Below are 15,154 nucleotides of genomic sequence, written 5' to 3' on the forward strand. Positions count from 1 at the left end.
TATCTTTGTTTTCTTTGGAATGAACGTTCTACAACGGATCACTTTTTTTTCTAAAATCCAATCATCCCACAACTTCTGTGAGATCTTTTGTAATGACATATTTAGGTTGTTATTTCTCCAACACAAAGACCTGCCCGACAGGAAGTTGTAATTATGCTACCGTGCTATGTAAATATCCCAGGCACTTCGATTCGGCGTCAGACAGATTATCTTTCTCCTCCGTTTCGTCAGAAGGTTGACCACCATCCCCAGCACTGACGACACGTGCCCGCGATCCTTTAAGAGCGTCCCTAACCCTAAAGGAACAGGTGCAGGGCTTGGATGAACCCTGCAGACAGGCAGCCGAGGCACCTGCGGGCCTCCGACTGCCCTTCCCCAGTGGGTGGGCCTCGCCGGGATCCCGCCCTCCGGCCGCGTGGGAGGCGGGGAGGGGTAGGACCGGTCGGTGCGGTTGAGACGGGCAGCGCGGGCAGCCCGGGGAGGCGTGGCCGGCGGGCGGGGGCGTGGCTGGTCTGCGGACGGAGGCGGGGCCGGCGGCGGGGGCGGGGCCAACGGGCGGAGGCGGGCTCTCCCGAGGGGCAGTCGTCGGCGCGTCTGCTTGCCGCGGACCAGCGCTGCGACCATGTACTGGCGCCGCGCTGCTTTGGCGGGGACACGGCTGGTCCGGAGGGTGAGCGGCTCGACGGGGCGGTTTGGCGGGGCACCGGGAGCTTCGGCCTCTGGGTAAGGGGAGCTGCGAGCGGGAGGCCTCGCGGGGGTCTGGACCTAGCGGTGGGCGGGGGCGCCTCTTTGCGGCGCCGAGTGTGGGCCCTGAGTCCAGCGAGGCCCCTTCGAGTGCGGAAGGCCCAGGACGGGTGGGGAGGGAAGGGTGCCCTAAGCGCTCAAGTGGACTTAAGGATCAGGTGACTGTCAGGTTGAAAATTCTGAATCCTGTGCGCTTGGACCTCCTCTCCCCTTTGATTGCCAGATAAAATACAAGATGCCCTGATTAATGGGAATTTCAAATAAACAGCTAATGATGGTGCGGTCTACGAATATCCCCAGGATTGCAAGGGACGTGCTTAGGCTAAACAGATATTCGCTGTTTGTCTGAAATTCTAATTTACCCGACCGATATGCACGTTCATTTGCCAAATCTGGCAACCCTGCGGCAGGAAGTGAAAGTGACGCTTTCTACTAAATGGCCCAGTCTTTGAGGATAGGACGGTGACTTATTCCTGCCGGTGTCGCTCCAGCTAGAGCAAGGGCCGTGCTTCCCCTGCGCTTCCCCACCAGGAATGCCTGCGGCTCGCAGGCCTGCGGTGTGAGACCTCCTGCCTAGGCGGATGCTCTATCTGCCGCACTCGCGCGCGGCGGGTCGAGGCTGTCCTGCCAGCTCACGTATCTGAGTAGCCATCCCTCTTTCTGGAAGTTTCTTCCTACCTACTTGATCTGGTACCTCCTACTAGTTTTGCAAGACTGCCGGAACTCGGTTAATTTTCGGCACCACTAGAGACCTTTTCCAGAGGGTGCGCATCACGCAGTGTAACTGTTTGACTGACAGGTCCTTGAGGCTCCATTGCGGTTTTCCAGTGATACGTCTTTGGGGGTATTTAGCCCTTTGCCTGCTTGGCACAGAGTAGGTGCTCCATAAAAGTGGCATGGCTAGTGGGTACTCCATCAGTGTAGAAGCGAAACGTTTATTGTACACTTCTCAGTTGATGTCCCTTTCCTTAACAGGTGGCAACTTTTACCAAGCTCCACTAGAATTGGAGAAAAGTGCCTTCCAGAAACTTTCTCTTTTATTTAGTTGCGAAGAGGGTGGTATTTCAGAATGCACCTCCCACCTCCTCTCAGAACCCAAGAAAACATTCTCTCATGAAAATTTTGCTGAAACTTCAATCTTCCATAGTAGAGGCAAATAGTAGATGGTTTCGGGATGATTATTAAATGCTGGAATTGAGATGAAAAGGACGTGTTTTCTTAGTTGGTAAAACAAATAGGTTGTTTTCCACCAAAGCTCCTGCTTAGGTCCAGGGCAGCACCCCTTGACCTCCTCTGTCTGCTCTGGTTTAGTTCTAGGAAGCCCGCCTGCATTTTTCCTTCTTTCCTTTTTTCTCTCAATGAATTTTATTGCATTTATAGTTGTACAGCCATGGACACAATCTTTCAAGTCCCTCTAGAATGTTGGACGGTAGCGTCCAGCCTGCGTCTGTTTTTCTTAAAGCTGCACCTTCCACTCTCCTCCTGAGTTGGCTGAGGTCTCCGCAGCGCACTGCATTTTTCCAGCTTTTCCGAGATAAGCACACAGGCCCTTTTTGCTCTGAAGGTTTTCTTGCTGATCTGTGGGGAAGCATGGACTAATAGGCTGGAAATATTGGGGTGATAGGATGTTCTAACGGAGTAGTTTCTGTCTCTAACTCTGTTACTGCTGAGGGTTTTGGTCGTCACGGCTTCCTCATTGCTGAGAGTGCAGGCATGGCTCTGTGTCCAAGGGTAACATGTAAAAAGCTACTTAAAGTGGATTCTTTTTTTTTTTTTTTTTTTTTTTGTCTTTTTGCTATTTCTTGGGCCGCTCCCGCGGCATATGGAGGTTCCCAGGCTAGGGGTCGAATCGGAGCTGTAGCCACCGGCCTACGCCAGAGCCACAGCAACGCGGGATCCGAGCCGCATCTGCAACCTACACCACAGCTCATGGCAACACCGGATCGTTAACCCACTGAGCAAGGGCAGGGACCGAACCCGCAACCTCATGGTTCCTAGTCGGATTCGTTAACCACTGCGCCATGACGGGAACTCCTAAAGTGGATTCTTACAATGCCACTAAAAAAGTGTCAATTGATACCTTTGAGAAAAATGAAACTAAACATAAAGAGTAGCTTATTTTTATATTTAACGCCATATCAATTCTAAGAGCATTCACAATGAATGAAGTGCTGACTTGGAGGGAGAAACTTTCCTGTTAAAACTTGAGCTTTGGGAGTTCCTGTCGTGGATCAGAGGAAACGAATCTCTCGTATCCTTGAGGACTCAGGTTCAATCCCTGGCCTCACTCAGTGGGTTAAGAATCCAGCCCGCTGTCACTGTGGCGTTGCAGCTGGTGTTGCTGTGGCTGTGCATAGGCCAGCAGCTGTAGCTCTGATTCAGCCCCTAGCCTGGGAACCTCCATATGCCGCAGGTAGGGCCCTAGAAAGACAAAAAAACAAAACAAAACAAATTTGAGCTTTGCGGCATAATCATGAAGAACATCATTTTAAATATTTGAAGCCTCAGTTCTTTTTTGGTTGTGACATGCAGTGGTTCGATATGCAATCTCAGTTCCCAGACCAAGGATTGAACCTCCAGCCTCAGCAGTGAAAGTGCAAATCCTAACCGCTAGACCACCAGGGAACTCCCTGCAGCCTCAGTTCTTTATCTTACTCTCTTAGTCCTTAGATATTTGAATAATTCTTTTCTGAAGCCCCTATTACCTCATGTCCTTTTGCACGATTTGTGAATTCGCTCTGCAATTATTTAGCATCCTGGTGTTTGCTGTTGTTTCACAATCAGCAGGGCTTGACTGATCAAGAACTGTAGTAGCCGAGGAAAAGCTCTGGGGAGTTGCTGATATTAAACTGGTCCATTTTAATTCATATATTCCTGTTGCAGTGACTGCATCCCTTTTCAAGGATCCGGATAATAAATACTGAGATAATAAGTGTTCCTATAGTCAGAAAATAAAAGGAATACTGTCAGACATTTACTGTGGTTAAGGCACTGATCTTCGTGCTGTGTATCAATTCATTTAATCTTCCCAACCCCCCTGAGGACGGGGCGACTATGGTTCCCATTTTACAGATGGGGAAATGAGAGCTATGGACCCTTGTGGCTGAGATAATCTTAGTTTCCTTAAAAACCTTTGAATATTTGTAGGTTCTCTGTTTCACAGAGTGTTCATAGAGTTTTGGCATGTCTTAAGAAGAAAAATGGAACTATATATATATTTTTTCTTCTTCTCCTTCTTCTTTTTTTTTTTTCCAGCAACACCCACAGCATATGGATGTTCCCTACAAGAATCGAATCCAAGCCACAGCTGCAACCTGCGGCACAGGCGAAGCAATGCTGGATCCTTAACTGTGCCACGGTGGGAACTCTGGAAACTGTATGTTTAAATTCATGGTCAGGTCTTAGGGCCAGTCATCACGACAGTCCATTTGAAATTGGCTTTCAAATAGAAGTGAGAGCGTACCAGGCTTTAAACACAGTGAATGTGGTTTATCAAATAATTAAGGTTATTGGGAGCCTAGATCGAGGAGCCCGCAGGCCCTTTGGATGGTGGTAAATGAATACTTGGTAAACTAATATTTTGTACTGATAGTAGCCTTTTTCTCTTCTAAAAGTTTTGATATACATTTGCATATCAAAGGTTTTCTTCAGTTTGATCTCATCTGATATATTATCTCCAATGTTTAATAAACCGCACTGCCTTTGTTAAAATTCATTTTAGGATGGGGAACCACACGTCATCTTCTTTGGGGAACACAGCAGCTGCTCCCGTGAATCAGATCCAAGTGAGTGAGGGGGACGCGTGAGAAAACCTTTCCTCTGCGGAAAAAGAATCATCCTATGTGTTTATTTTTCATTTGTAAAATTTTTATTATAGTTGATGTCCAGTGTTCTGTCCATTTCTACTCTACAGCAAAGTGACCCAGTTATACATATATACACATTCTTTTTCTCATGTTACCATCCATCGTGCTCCATCATGAGTGACTGGATAGAGTTCCCTGTGCTGTACAGAAGGACCTCATTGCTGAATTGTCTTACATGCTTAATATGCTCATTCCTATCCTAACCTGACATAGTCCAGCAAATGGATTACTCGTACATTGTAAGGAGTTCCTATCGTGGCTTAGTGGTTAAAGAACCCACCTAGGATCCATGAGGACTTGGCTTCAATCCCTGGCCTTGCTTAGTGGGTTAAGGATCCGGCGTTGCCGTGAGCTGTGGTGTAGGTTGCAGACTCGGCTTGGATCCCGCGTTGCTGTGGCTGTGGCGTAGGCTGGTGGCTACAGCTCCGATTCGACCCCTAGCCTGGGAACCTCCATATGCCACAGGTGTGGCTCTAAAAAGCAAAAGAAAAAAAAAATATATATATATATGTTTTTAAATCTGCTATCAAAATAATGCATGTGACAGAGAAGTTGTCGTTCATTCTGTTAAAATTTATGAGATTTCTTCTTTTTTTTTTCTCCTTTTTTGGCCACCCCATGGCATATGGAATTCCTGGGCCAGGAATCAGATGCCAGCTCCAGTTGTGACCTACGATGCAGCTGCCAGATTGGGAATCAAACCTGCGTCCAGAGCTGCAGAGACGCCGCCTCTCCCATTGCGCCACAGTGGGAACTCCTATGAGATTTATTCTTCATAGACTTTTCGCTCCTCCTAAGTTGGGTCTGTGACGTTGGTGGCTCTTTGCACCACACCCAGCCCAGGTCTACTGTTGGTGCCGGTGCCCGTGCCGGTCAGACTGCCCGCAGCCAGGGAGCCTCTTTGGTTCTGGTAGGGAAGCTGTCTCCCTAACCCAGAAGCTAGTGTGCAGCAGTTGCTCTGCGCCACTGCCTCGGGGAGACTGTGCCCTCCTGTGCCCTCCTGTGCCCTCTGGTCTTCCCCTTGCTCTCACTGCAAAGCCCAGTTGGTTCTCCTCAGAAATTCCTCTTGCGTGCGTGTTTTCTTCCTTTGCAGCCTACAGGACTCACTCCTCAAATCTGTCTCTCTGTTCCTCGCCACCAAACACCACCACATCCGTAACATTACTGCCTTGGACTTACTTGGCTCTGAAGCTGTTTACTCACAGCTACCGAATGTAACAGCAATGCAGGAGACCTCTAGTGAGGGAATTGCTTTCTTTCTTTTTTTTTTTTTTTTGGCTTTTTAGGGCCACACCTACAGCATTTGGAAGTTCCTGGGCTGGGGTTGAATAGGAGCTGCAGCTGCTGGCCTACACCACAGCCACAGCAACACAGGATCTGAGCTGCGTCTGTGACCTACATCACAGCTCAGGGCAACGCTGAATCCTTAACCCACAGAACGAGGCCGGGGATGGAACTCGAATCCTCATGGATACTATTCAGGTTCATTTCCGCTGCACCACAACAGGAACTCCACTTCAGTCTTTTTTTATATTTTATTTTATTTTATTTTATTTTTTGTCTTTTCTAGGGCCGCACCTGCGGTACATGGAGGTTCCTAGGCTAGGGGTCGAATCGGAGCTGTAGCCACCCGCCTACACCACAGCCACAGCAACGTGTGATCTGAGCCGCGTCTGCGACCCACACCACAGCTCACGGCAACGCCAGATCCTTAACCCCCTGAGCAAGGCCAGGGATCGAACCCCCAACCTCGTGGTTCCTAGTTGGAATCGTTAACCATTGCGCCACGACGGGAACTCCCACTTCAGTCTTTTTTTAAAACAAAGAATAATTAAGGTGGTAAAAAAATTAATAAGTTAAGAAAGAACGTTAAGGCAGGTAAGGTGTTAACTCCCAATACCGACTGAGTATTTGAGAAGCAGCACGACAGAGGTTAAGTGGCTGGACTGTAGAATCAGCCTTTCCTGAGTTCAAATCCCAGCTCGCCCGCTTACCAGCTAAGGACCACGAGTAAGCTTTTTACCCTCCTCCGTGCCTCCCTCTGCTCATCCGTGAAGTGGAGGTGCCCAAAGGACCTAGTTCAGGTTGTAGTCACGTTTGAATGAGCCAGTAGGGTGTTGGGAATTGTGTCCGCATATGGAAATGTTTGCTGCATAGGGAGTGGCTATGCCTACTGGTGTGGTTACTCCCTGCCAACACTTGCTACCGGTTAGATCCTCTTTTCCGAAGAAGGTTCCTTGGGAATGAATACTATTGCCCTCAATCTCTGGATGGGAAAAGCGATGATGGAGGCGAGGTCCGAGGCCTCAGTGATGAGACTCCAAAATCCTTACCCTTCCTCCTGTATCATGATTTCTTTCCAAAAGGTAATGTCTAGAATCTAAAGAGATTTCTTTGTTTTTGTGTTTGTCTGTTTTGGTTTGTTTTACTGCAGGAAACAATTTCTAATAACTGTGTGGTGATTTTCTCCAAAACATCTTGTTCTTACTGTACCATGGCAAAAAAGCTTTTCCATGACATGAATGTTAGCTATAAAGTGGTGGAGCTGGACCTGCTTGAATACGGAAGCCAGTTTCAAGACGCTCTTTGCACAATGACAGGTGACAGGACTGTGAGTATCCCGGTGTAGCGCCTGTCCCTGAAGGAGGCAGTGAGCTGGGTGCCCTGGCGAGGGGGGCACCCTGGTGAGCAGCACGTGAGCCAGCCATTCTCTGAGGATCTTACATGGATGAAGAAATGGCGAGAGTTCCCTGGTGGCTCAGCAGGCCAAAGATCCACTGTTTTCACTGCTGTGACACAGGTGTGATCTCTAGCCTGGGAACTTCCACATGCCGAGGGCAGGGTGAAAAAAAGAAAAAAGAAGTGGCAGATCCAGGGACCATAATCATAGAGTAGGAAACAGCAGAGTTCATTCATTTTATTTATATATTTTTTGCTTTTTGGGGCCGCACTGGTGGCACATGGAAGTTCCCAGGCTTAGGGGTCCAAGCAGAGCTACAGCTGCCAGCCTACCCCACAGCTACAGCAACTGGAATCCGAGCCTTGTCTGCCACCTACACCTCAGCTCACGGCACCACTGGGTCCTTAACCCACTGAGCAAGGCTGGGGATGGAATCCCCTCATCCTCGTGGATGCTAGTCGGGTTCGTTACCGCTGAGCCGCAGCAGGAACTCCCTCCCTTCTTGTTTATGTGGGCCCGGGTGGAATTTAGTGTACTCTTTCCCTTTAGTAAACAACTATAAGAAAGAACCCCTGGCCATTATTCATAATTGGAGATCGCCTTATTTTACCTTTTCTATGCCATAGTGATGAGGAAAGGGTTGAGAGTCAGATTGTCCTGGATTTAAATCCCACCTGTCATTTACTATCATTGTGACCTTGGGGGAGTTCCTGTGACTCTTTTGGTCCCAAAATAAGGCTGAAGAGGAGTTCCCTGGTAACTCAGTGGGTTAACGATCTAGTGTTGTTGTTGGTGTGGCTCAGGTTGCTGCTGTGGCACGGGTTTGATCCCAGGTCTGGAAATTCCACATTCCAACAGCACAGCCGAAACCAAAGCCAAAACCAAATAAAGCTAAAAATAGTACCTCCCTTAAGGGTTGTAAAGTTTAAACAGGTACAAACAGTGTGAGCATCTGTTACTCTCATGTAAATGGCCTTATACATCTGAAACTAGGGTGACATCTAATCTTTTGTTTATCCAACAGGTGCCAAGAATATTTGTCAATGGAACTTTTATTGGAGGCGCAATGGACACTCATAGGCTTCACCAAGAAGGGAAACTGCTTCCACTAGTTCACCAGTGTTACTTAAAAAAAAGTAAGAGGAAAGAATTTTAGTGATAGAGGCGCTTACAACTTTGCTAGTAAAATGTTGGCTGTAGGTTTTAAGTGACAATGTCTGATAATGCCTTTTACATATTTGGTAGTGTTTTAAAAATAGGAATTATCTTGTTGAAAAAGTCATAAAAATAATGAGCAATAAATCACGGTGGAAACCTTCTCTTCTTATTTGCCAGTTCTTGAGCAAAAGGGATGACATTTGAAACTGAAGGAGTGGAGATGCCTCGAAAGATTATGAAAGAATGTCTTATTAGGAATTTATGAGTGCATTTTACAACCAAGAGCTAGAAAGCAAGCATTTGGGATTCTGTGTTGTGTCTAGTGTTCAGAAGGAATTAAGTCCTTTCCATTACTGCTTTCCGTGGTGAGTGCTGGAAGTATATTGGATTTGGGGGATGGAATGAAATTTACTCTGGAAAACCAAATTATTCATCTGATGACTAGTAGTTCTAGATGACAAACTGCCCCTCTGGGCAGAAATTAAAAGGAGGAAGATTCCAGCATTGTATGAGGATGAAGTTCCGAAACAATTTAGAAATAAGTGAGTTAGCGTGCGAGATGAATAGTTGTGCTTTCCAGAATGTGATGGAAGCTGTTGGAAATGTTCCATTAAGGGATCAGGTATTGGAAGTGTTATAGGCTTCTACTCCCCTTGAAGGAGCTGAAACCCCAAAGCCTCTGGCCAGGTCTCACTGTAATGCCCCTTCCTGGGCTGCTTGCTTCCTGCTGGAGAAGGAATGTCACCCATTCCTCACCTGGTCACCATATGACCTGTTTCCCATGCAGATAAGGTCTCCTGCCCAAGACCAATCAGAAGACCAAACGGGGTCCCTGGTCCACATTGTGGGGTATAAAGGCTATTGCACTGTGAGTCGGGCCCTCTTTTTAGCCAGGAAGCACATGAGTCCTATATTCCTCTCTGAAAATGTACTTTGCTTTAATACATTTGTAAAACGTCCACCATTGCAATGCTTTGTTATGGTGAGACGGGGACCGGGAGACTGACAGTCACGGAAGGAGATGAGACTGAATGTCCCTGAAGTGCCTTCTGAGGGAGTTGTGCTTCACTTTTGTGACTGGGAAGACGAGTCAGACTGATTTTATTTCAGAGACTTAGCACATAGGATTTCTCTTACAGGAAGTCTCACTGTAGAATAGTGGATAGTACTTTGGATACTCGATTAACCAAGTCAGTATTTCTCATTTCCTTCCATCAAGGATTTTTTAAGTGCCTGAGGAGTGGTTTGTTGTTTTTTCTTGGCTTTGAGGGCCCCAGGGACAGCCTGTAAATGTTCCCAGGCCTGGGGTCAAATTGGAGCTACAGCCACTGCCTACGCCAACGCCACAGCCACCAGGAGCTGAGCTGCGTCTGCGACCCACGCCACGGCTCAGGGAATGCTGGGTCCGTAGCCAACTGAGCAAGGCCGGGAATCAAACATCCCCATGGATGCTTGTCGGGTTCTTACTGCTGAGCCACAACGGGAACTCCCCCAAGGAGTGTTTTTCTAGCTCATCCCACAGGGTCACTAGGGGCAGATCTACCAGATGCTGGGAAGAGAAAACTCTTCCTCAAAAGTGGATGGGAAACAAATTTTAAGAGAAGTGTGGTGTGTGTTCCCGTTGTGGTGCAGCAGAAACGAATCCGACTAGGAACCATGAGGTTTCGGGTTCAATCCCAGGCATCACTCAGTGCATTAAAGGTCTGGTGTCCCCATGAGCTGTGGTGTGGTTCAGACTCCGAGTTGCTGTGCCTGCGGCGTAGGCTGGCAGCTGTAGCTCCGATTGGACCTCTAGCCTGGGAACCTCCATATGCCACGGGGGCGGCTACAAAAAGACAAAAGACAAAAAAAAAAGTGTTGAGTTTCACTTTCTGGTTAAGATGTGCCAAAGGGGAGTTCCTCTTGTGGCTCAGTGGGTTAGGCACCCAGCGTAGTGTCCCTGAGCATGTGGGTTTGAACCCTGGCCTTGCTCCGTGGGCTGAGGATCTGGCATTGCTGTGAGCTGCGGTGTAGGTGGCTCAGATGCTGTGCTGCTGTGGCTGTGATGTAGGCCTGCAGCTGCAGCTCCGATTTGACCCCTTTGCCTGGTGTTGACTTAAAATGCACCACATGACAGCTGAGAGTTTAAGTTTTATTTGGGGTGAAATTAGGACTGAAGCTTGGAAGACAGTATTTCAGGTAGCCCCGAGAAATCCGCTCTGCGGAGGCGAGGGGGGAGCTGGGATACAGAGGATCGAGGTGAGGGGAGACGCCCGCGGCCACTCACGCATTTTACAAACATTTGCTGCTGGTCTCACGAAGGTTACTCCTGGTCGTGAGGAGCGGACCTCGCCATGAAGGGTTCGAGTTGTTTTTCTAGATATGAGGAGACGCAAGAATTGGGCTCATAAAATCTCCTAAAAATATCTAGCTATCTGAAGGCCTGTTCCTCCAGTCTGCCCAGAGCGCAGAGGGCCTCACTCCCAGTCTCCTCCCTGGAGCTCCACCCAGGAGATGCTGCGGGCTGCCGCTGCAGTGGTTTGTGGTTTAATTGACAGACCACTGTAAACCAGCTATGATGGAAAAAAATAAACGTCATTATATAAAAAAATAAAAATCCACGCAGGGGCTGGTGGCAGTTGATGGCAAGTTCCACACTCCAGTTCACACAGGGACCTTCCATGTGCCACAGGCATGGCAAAAAAAAAAAAAAAAAAAAAAAAGATGCACCAAGGAAGCTGGGCTGGTTCTGCAGAAGACAACAGGTGGCTTTTATTATTATTATTATTATTATTACTATTACTATTTGCCATTTGCCATCACTGATGCTTCCTACATGGTTTGCCCCTGTCGCTAGACCTTGATAAAGGGAGGATTTGGACTGTTTCATTCTCCTGGGATAAGTTATAACGCTGGCATGGAACAGTGGAATCACTTCCCTTCGTGCTTTATCTTGTGTCATGGCATGAGGAACTCCTGTTTGCTAGCTCTCTGGTAAATTCTTTGGTAGAGCAGAGGGAATCTGTCACCTGTGTCAGGTGAGTTATAGTCTTCATGCCCTTCCTAGCAGGCAGCTCAAACCGCTGGAGTATCTGATGCTGTTGAAGTGTCTCTTGTTAGGTTAATGAGGTGACTTTTAGGAAGCCCCTAGGTTGGACGCTGGTGGCCATGAGAACCAGCCTTGGAGATTTTAGCCCTACCCCGAGCCTCTGGGGAGAGGAGAAGGGCTGGCGATTGAGTTCGGTCGTCAGTGGCTAGTACTCGCTCATGCCTCTATAAAACCCTCAAGGACTGGAACTGTCAAGCGTCTGGGTTGGTGAAGGCGTGGAGGTCGGGGAGAACAACGTGCCTGGGGGCGGGAGGCATCTCTGCCCTTCCCCCACCCCGTGCCCTCCAGGGGGTTTACAGCTGGCTGTTCCCAAGTGGTACTCTTTTATAATAAACCAGTCCTCTAGAACGTAAAATGTGTCTCTGAGTTTTGTGAGCTGCTCTAGCAAATTAAACCCAAGCAGGGGGTGGCCGGAATCCCGTCTGTATCTGGTCAGTCAGAAGCACTGGTGACGTGGACTTGGCATCCAGGCTGGCATCTGGAGTGAGGGCTGGAGGGTCCGTCTCGTGGAGCCGGGCAGCTGCCCTGCTGACATGCAGTCCTGGATGACCAAGAGCTTTGGTTTTAGCGGGTTATGCGGGGGCTGGCTACGAAGTCGAGGGCTGATTATGGAGTTCCGGCTGTGGCTCAGTGGGTTAACACTCCAGTGTCGCCTAGGTTTTTGTTAAGTTTTCTTCATCTGTGAGCACAGGAGTTGAACAGCACAGGAGTTGGGGCTCGGACACCCTACTTTGAAAATCTCTGTAATTTACAGTCAGCCCTCTCTTTCCCAAGCTCCGCATCCCTCCCCAGATCCAACCCACCTCAGGCTGCGTAGTACTGTGAAACTTCCTAGTGAAGAACCCACGTGTAGGTGGGCCGCACAGCTCAGACCCAGGTCGTTCAAGGTCCGTGGTAGACGGCAGTCTTCCTTTCTGCATCTCCGTAAGATGCCTGTCATCCTTCGGTGGAGAACCATACCGTCAACACGTGTGCAAAGTTTTGGTGGGTATATTCTGACCTAACTTGTTCTCTTCTTTATAACCTACAGCCCAGACCTTAGAATGTCCTTCTTTTGGCTGTGCCCACGGCTTATGAAGTTCCGGGGCCAGGGATCAAACCCCTGTCACAGCAGCGACCCAAGCCACAGCAGTGACGATGGTCAATCCTTAACCTGCTGAGTCACCAGGGAACTGCAGAACTTTCCATTTGAAAGTTTTATGGGAATTCAGAGACATTTCTGCAAATTGGCACTTAAAATACTTTTATTTGCACAATTGACTGTTACTATTAACTTTTGCCAAAGGCAACTTCGAAGAGGTTTTTTTTTTTTCCACTAGAGAATCCTATTTTACAACTCAAATTTTTAATAGTGTGTATTTATACTAAATCTAGCTGTTTTGATCCTACAATTAAAAACCCATTGGGATGGAGTTCCTGTCGTGGTGCAGCAGAAATGAATCTGACGAGGAACCATGAGGTTTCGGGTTTGATCCCTGGCCTCAATCAGTGGGTTAAGGATTCAGCGTTGCTGTGAGCTGTGGTGTAGGTCGCAGACACAGCTCAGATCTGGCGTTGCTGTGGCTGTGGCGTAGGCCGGCGGCTACAGCTCAGATTGGACCCCTAGCCTGGGAACCTCCATATGCCGCCACTGGTGTGGCCCTGAAAAAGACAATAATAATAATAATAAAATTTAAAAATTAAAAAAAAAATCCATTAGGCGATTTCCTGTCATGGCACAGTGGAAACAAATACAACTAGGAACCATGAGGTTACAGGTTCGATCCCTGGCCTTGCTCAGTGGGTTAAGGATCCAGCGTTGCTGTGAGCTGTGGTGTAGGTCACAGACGCAGCTCAGATCTGGTGTTGCTGTGGCTGTGGCATGGGCCCGCAGCTGTAGCTCCAATTAGACCCCTAGCCTGGGAACCTCCATATGCCGCAGGTGCAGCCCTAAAAACCAAAAAAAAAAAAAAAAAAAATTGGACAGGAACGCCCAACCATGTATTTTATCTTTACTGTATATATATACCTTGACTGGTGAGCCTTGTCATTTGTGGAATTTTTTGTTTCCTGTTGCTGTCTTTTCTTTTCTGCCTAGAGAAGTTCCTTTAGTATTTGTTGTAAGGCTGGTTTAGTAGTGCTGAATTCTCTCAACTTTTGCTTATCTGTGAAGGTTTTGATTTCTCCTTCAAATCTGAATGAGAGCCTTGCTGGGTGATCTTGGTTGGAGGTTTTTTCATCACGTTAAGTATATCATGCCACTCCCTTCTGGCCTGCAGAGTTTCTGCTGAAAAATCTGCCGATAACCTTATGGGGGTTCCTTTGTATGTTACTTGTTTCTTTTCCCTAGCTGCTTTCAATATTTTCTCTTTGTCTTTAATTTTGGTCAGTTTGATTAATATGTGTCTCGGTGTATTCCTCCTTGGGTTTATTTTATATGGTACTCGTTGTGCTTCCTGGATTTGAGTGAGTGGTTCCTTCCCCATGTGAGGGAAATTTTTGGCTATTATCTCTTGGAATATTTTTTCTGTCCCCTTCTCTCTCTCTTCTTTTGGCACCCCTATAATACGGATGTATGTACGTTTAACATTGTCCCAGAGTTCCCTGAGCCTCTCTTCATTTTTTTTCAATCTTTTTTCTCTTTTCTGTTCTGCATCCCTAATTTCTTCTAATCTGTCCTCCACCTTGCTTATTCATTCTTCTGCCTCCTGTATTCTGCTGTTAGCTGCTTCTAGTGAGTTTTTTATTTCAGTTATTATATTTTGCATCTCTTCTTGTTTAAGTTTTATATCTTGTATCTCTTTGCTCAGTGTTTCTTGTAAGTTATCCATCTTTGCCTCCAGTTTATTTCCAATGTCTTGTGTCATCTTCAGCACCAACAGTCTAAAGTCTTTTTCCTGGAGGCTGAGAATCTCCTGATCACTTAGCTGTTTTTCTGGGGCTTTTCCTTTCTCCCTCATCTGAGTTATTGTTCTCTGTCTTCATTTTTGTAAGTTTTTGGTGTGGTGAGCTTTTTACAGATAATAAGGTCGTAGCCTCTCTTACTTCTGGTGTCTGCCCCCCTGTGGCTGAAGTCAGTATGGCAGTTTGCTGTAGGCTTCCTGATGGGAGGGGCTGATGCCTGCCCCCTGGTAGGTGGAGCCGATTCTAATCCCTCTGGTGGGTGGGGCTTAGTCTCTGGATGGGATTAGAGGCAGCTGGGTGCCTGGGGGTCTTTAGGGAGCCTGTTTACTGAGGGGCAGGGCTGTGATCCCACCTGGGTTGTTGTTTGCCCTGGGGCTTCTCAGCACTGACTGACAGGTGGGGCCAGATTTTCCCCAAATGGCCCCCTCCAGAGAAAGGCAGCCGCTGACTATTCCCAAGAGCTTTGCTTCCAATGTCCTTCCCTCACAACAAGCCACATTCACCCCTGTTTTCCCAGGATGTCCTCCAAGAACTGCAGTCAGGTTTGACCTAGGTTCCTGTGGAGACCTCGCTCTGCCCTGGCACCCAGTGCACGTGAAAGTCTGTGTGCACCTTTTAAGAATGGGGGTGTCTGTTTCCCCCAGTCCTGCGGAGCTCCTGCGCACAAGCCCCACTGGCCTTCAATGCCAGATGCTCCAGGGGCTCTTTCACCCAGTGCCAGATTCCTGCACATGA

The 15,154-nt window shown here is 47.9% G+C and overlaps 1 protein-coding gene across 2 annotated transcripts; it reads left to right on the forward strand.

Annotated features, from left to right (window-relative positions):
- GLRX2 (glutaredoxin 2) lies at positions 565–11,150 on the forward strand. 2 transcript variants are annotated; one of them, XM_021063986.1, is made up of 4 exons: positions 565–670; positions 4,466–4,529; positions 7,045–7,221; positions 8,315–11,150. In XM_021063986.1, the coding sequence occupies exons 2-4, from the start codon at positions 4,467–4,469 to the stop codon at positions 8,444–8,446; spliced, it is 372 nt and encodes a 123-aa protein (XP_020919645.1). In that variant the 5' UTR covers positions 565–670; position 4,466; the 3' UTR covers positions 8,447–11,150.

Source organism: Sus scrofa, chromosome 10, assembly GCF_000003025.6.
Source record: "Sus scrofa isolate TJ Tabasco breed Duroc chromosome 10, Sscrofa11.1, whole genome shotgun sequence".
NCBI classification, from domain to species: domain Eukaryota; kingdom Metazoa; phylum Chordata; class Mammalia; order Artiodactyla; family Suidae; genus Sus; species Sus scrofa.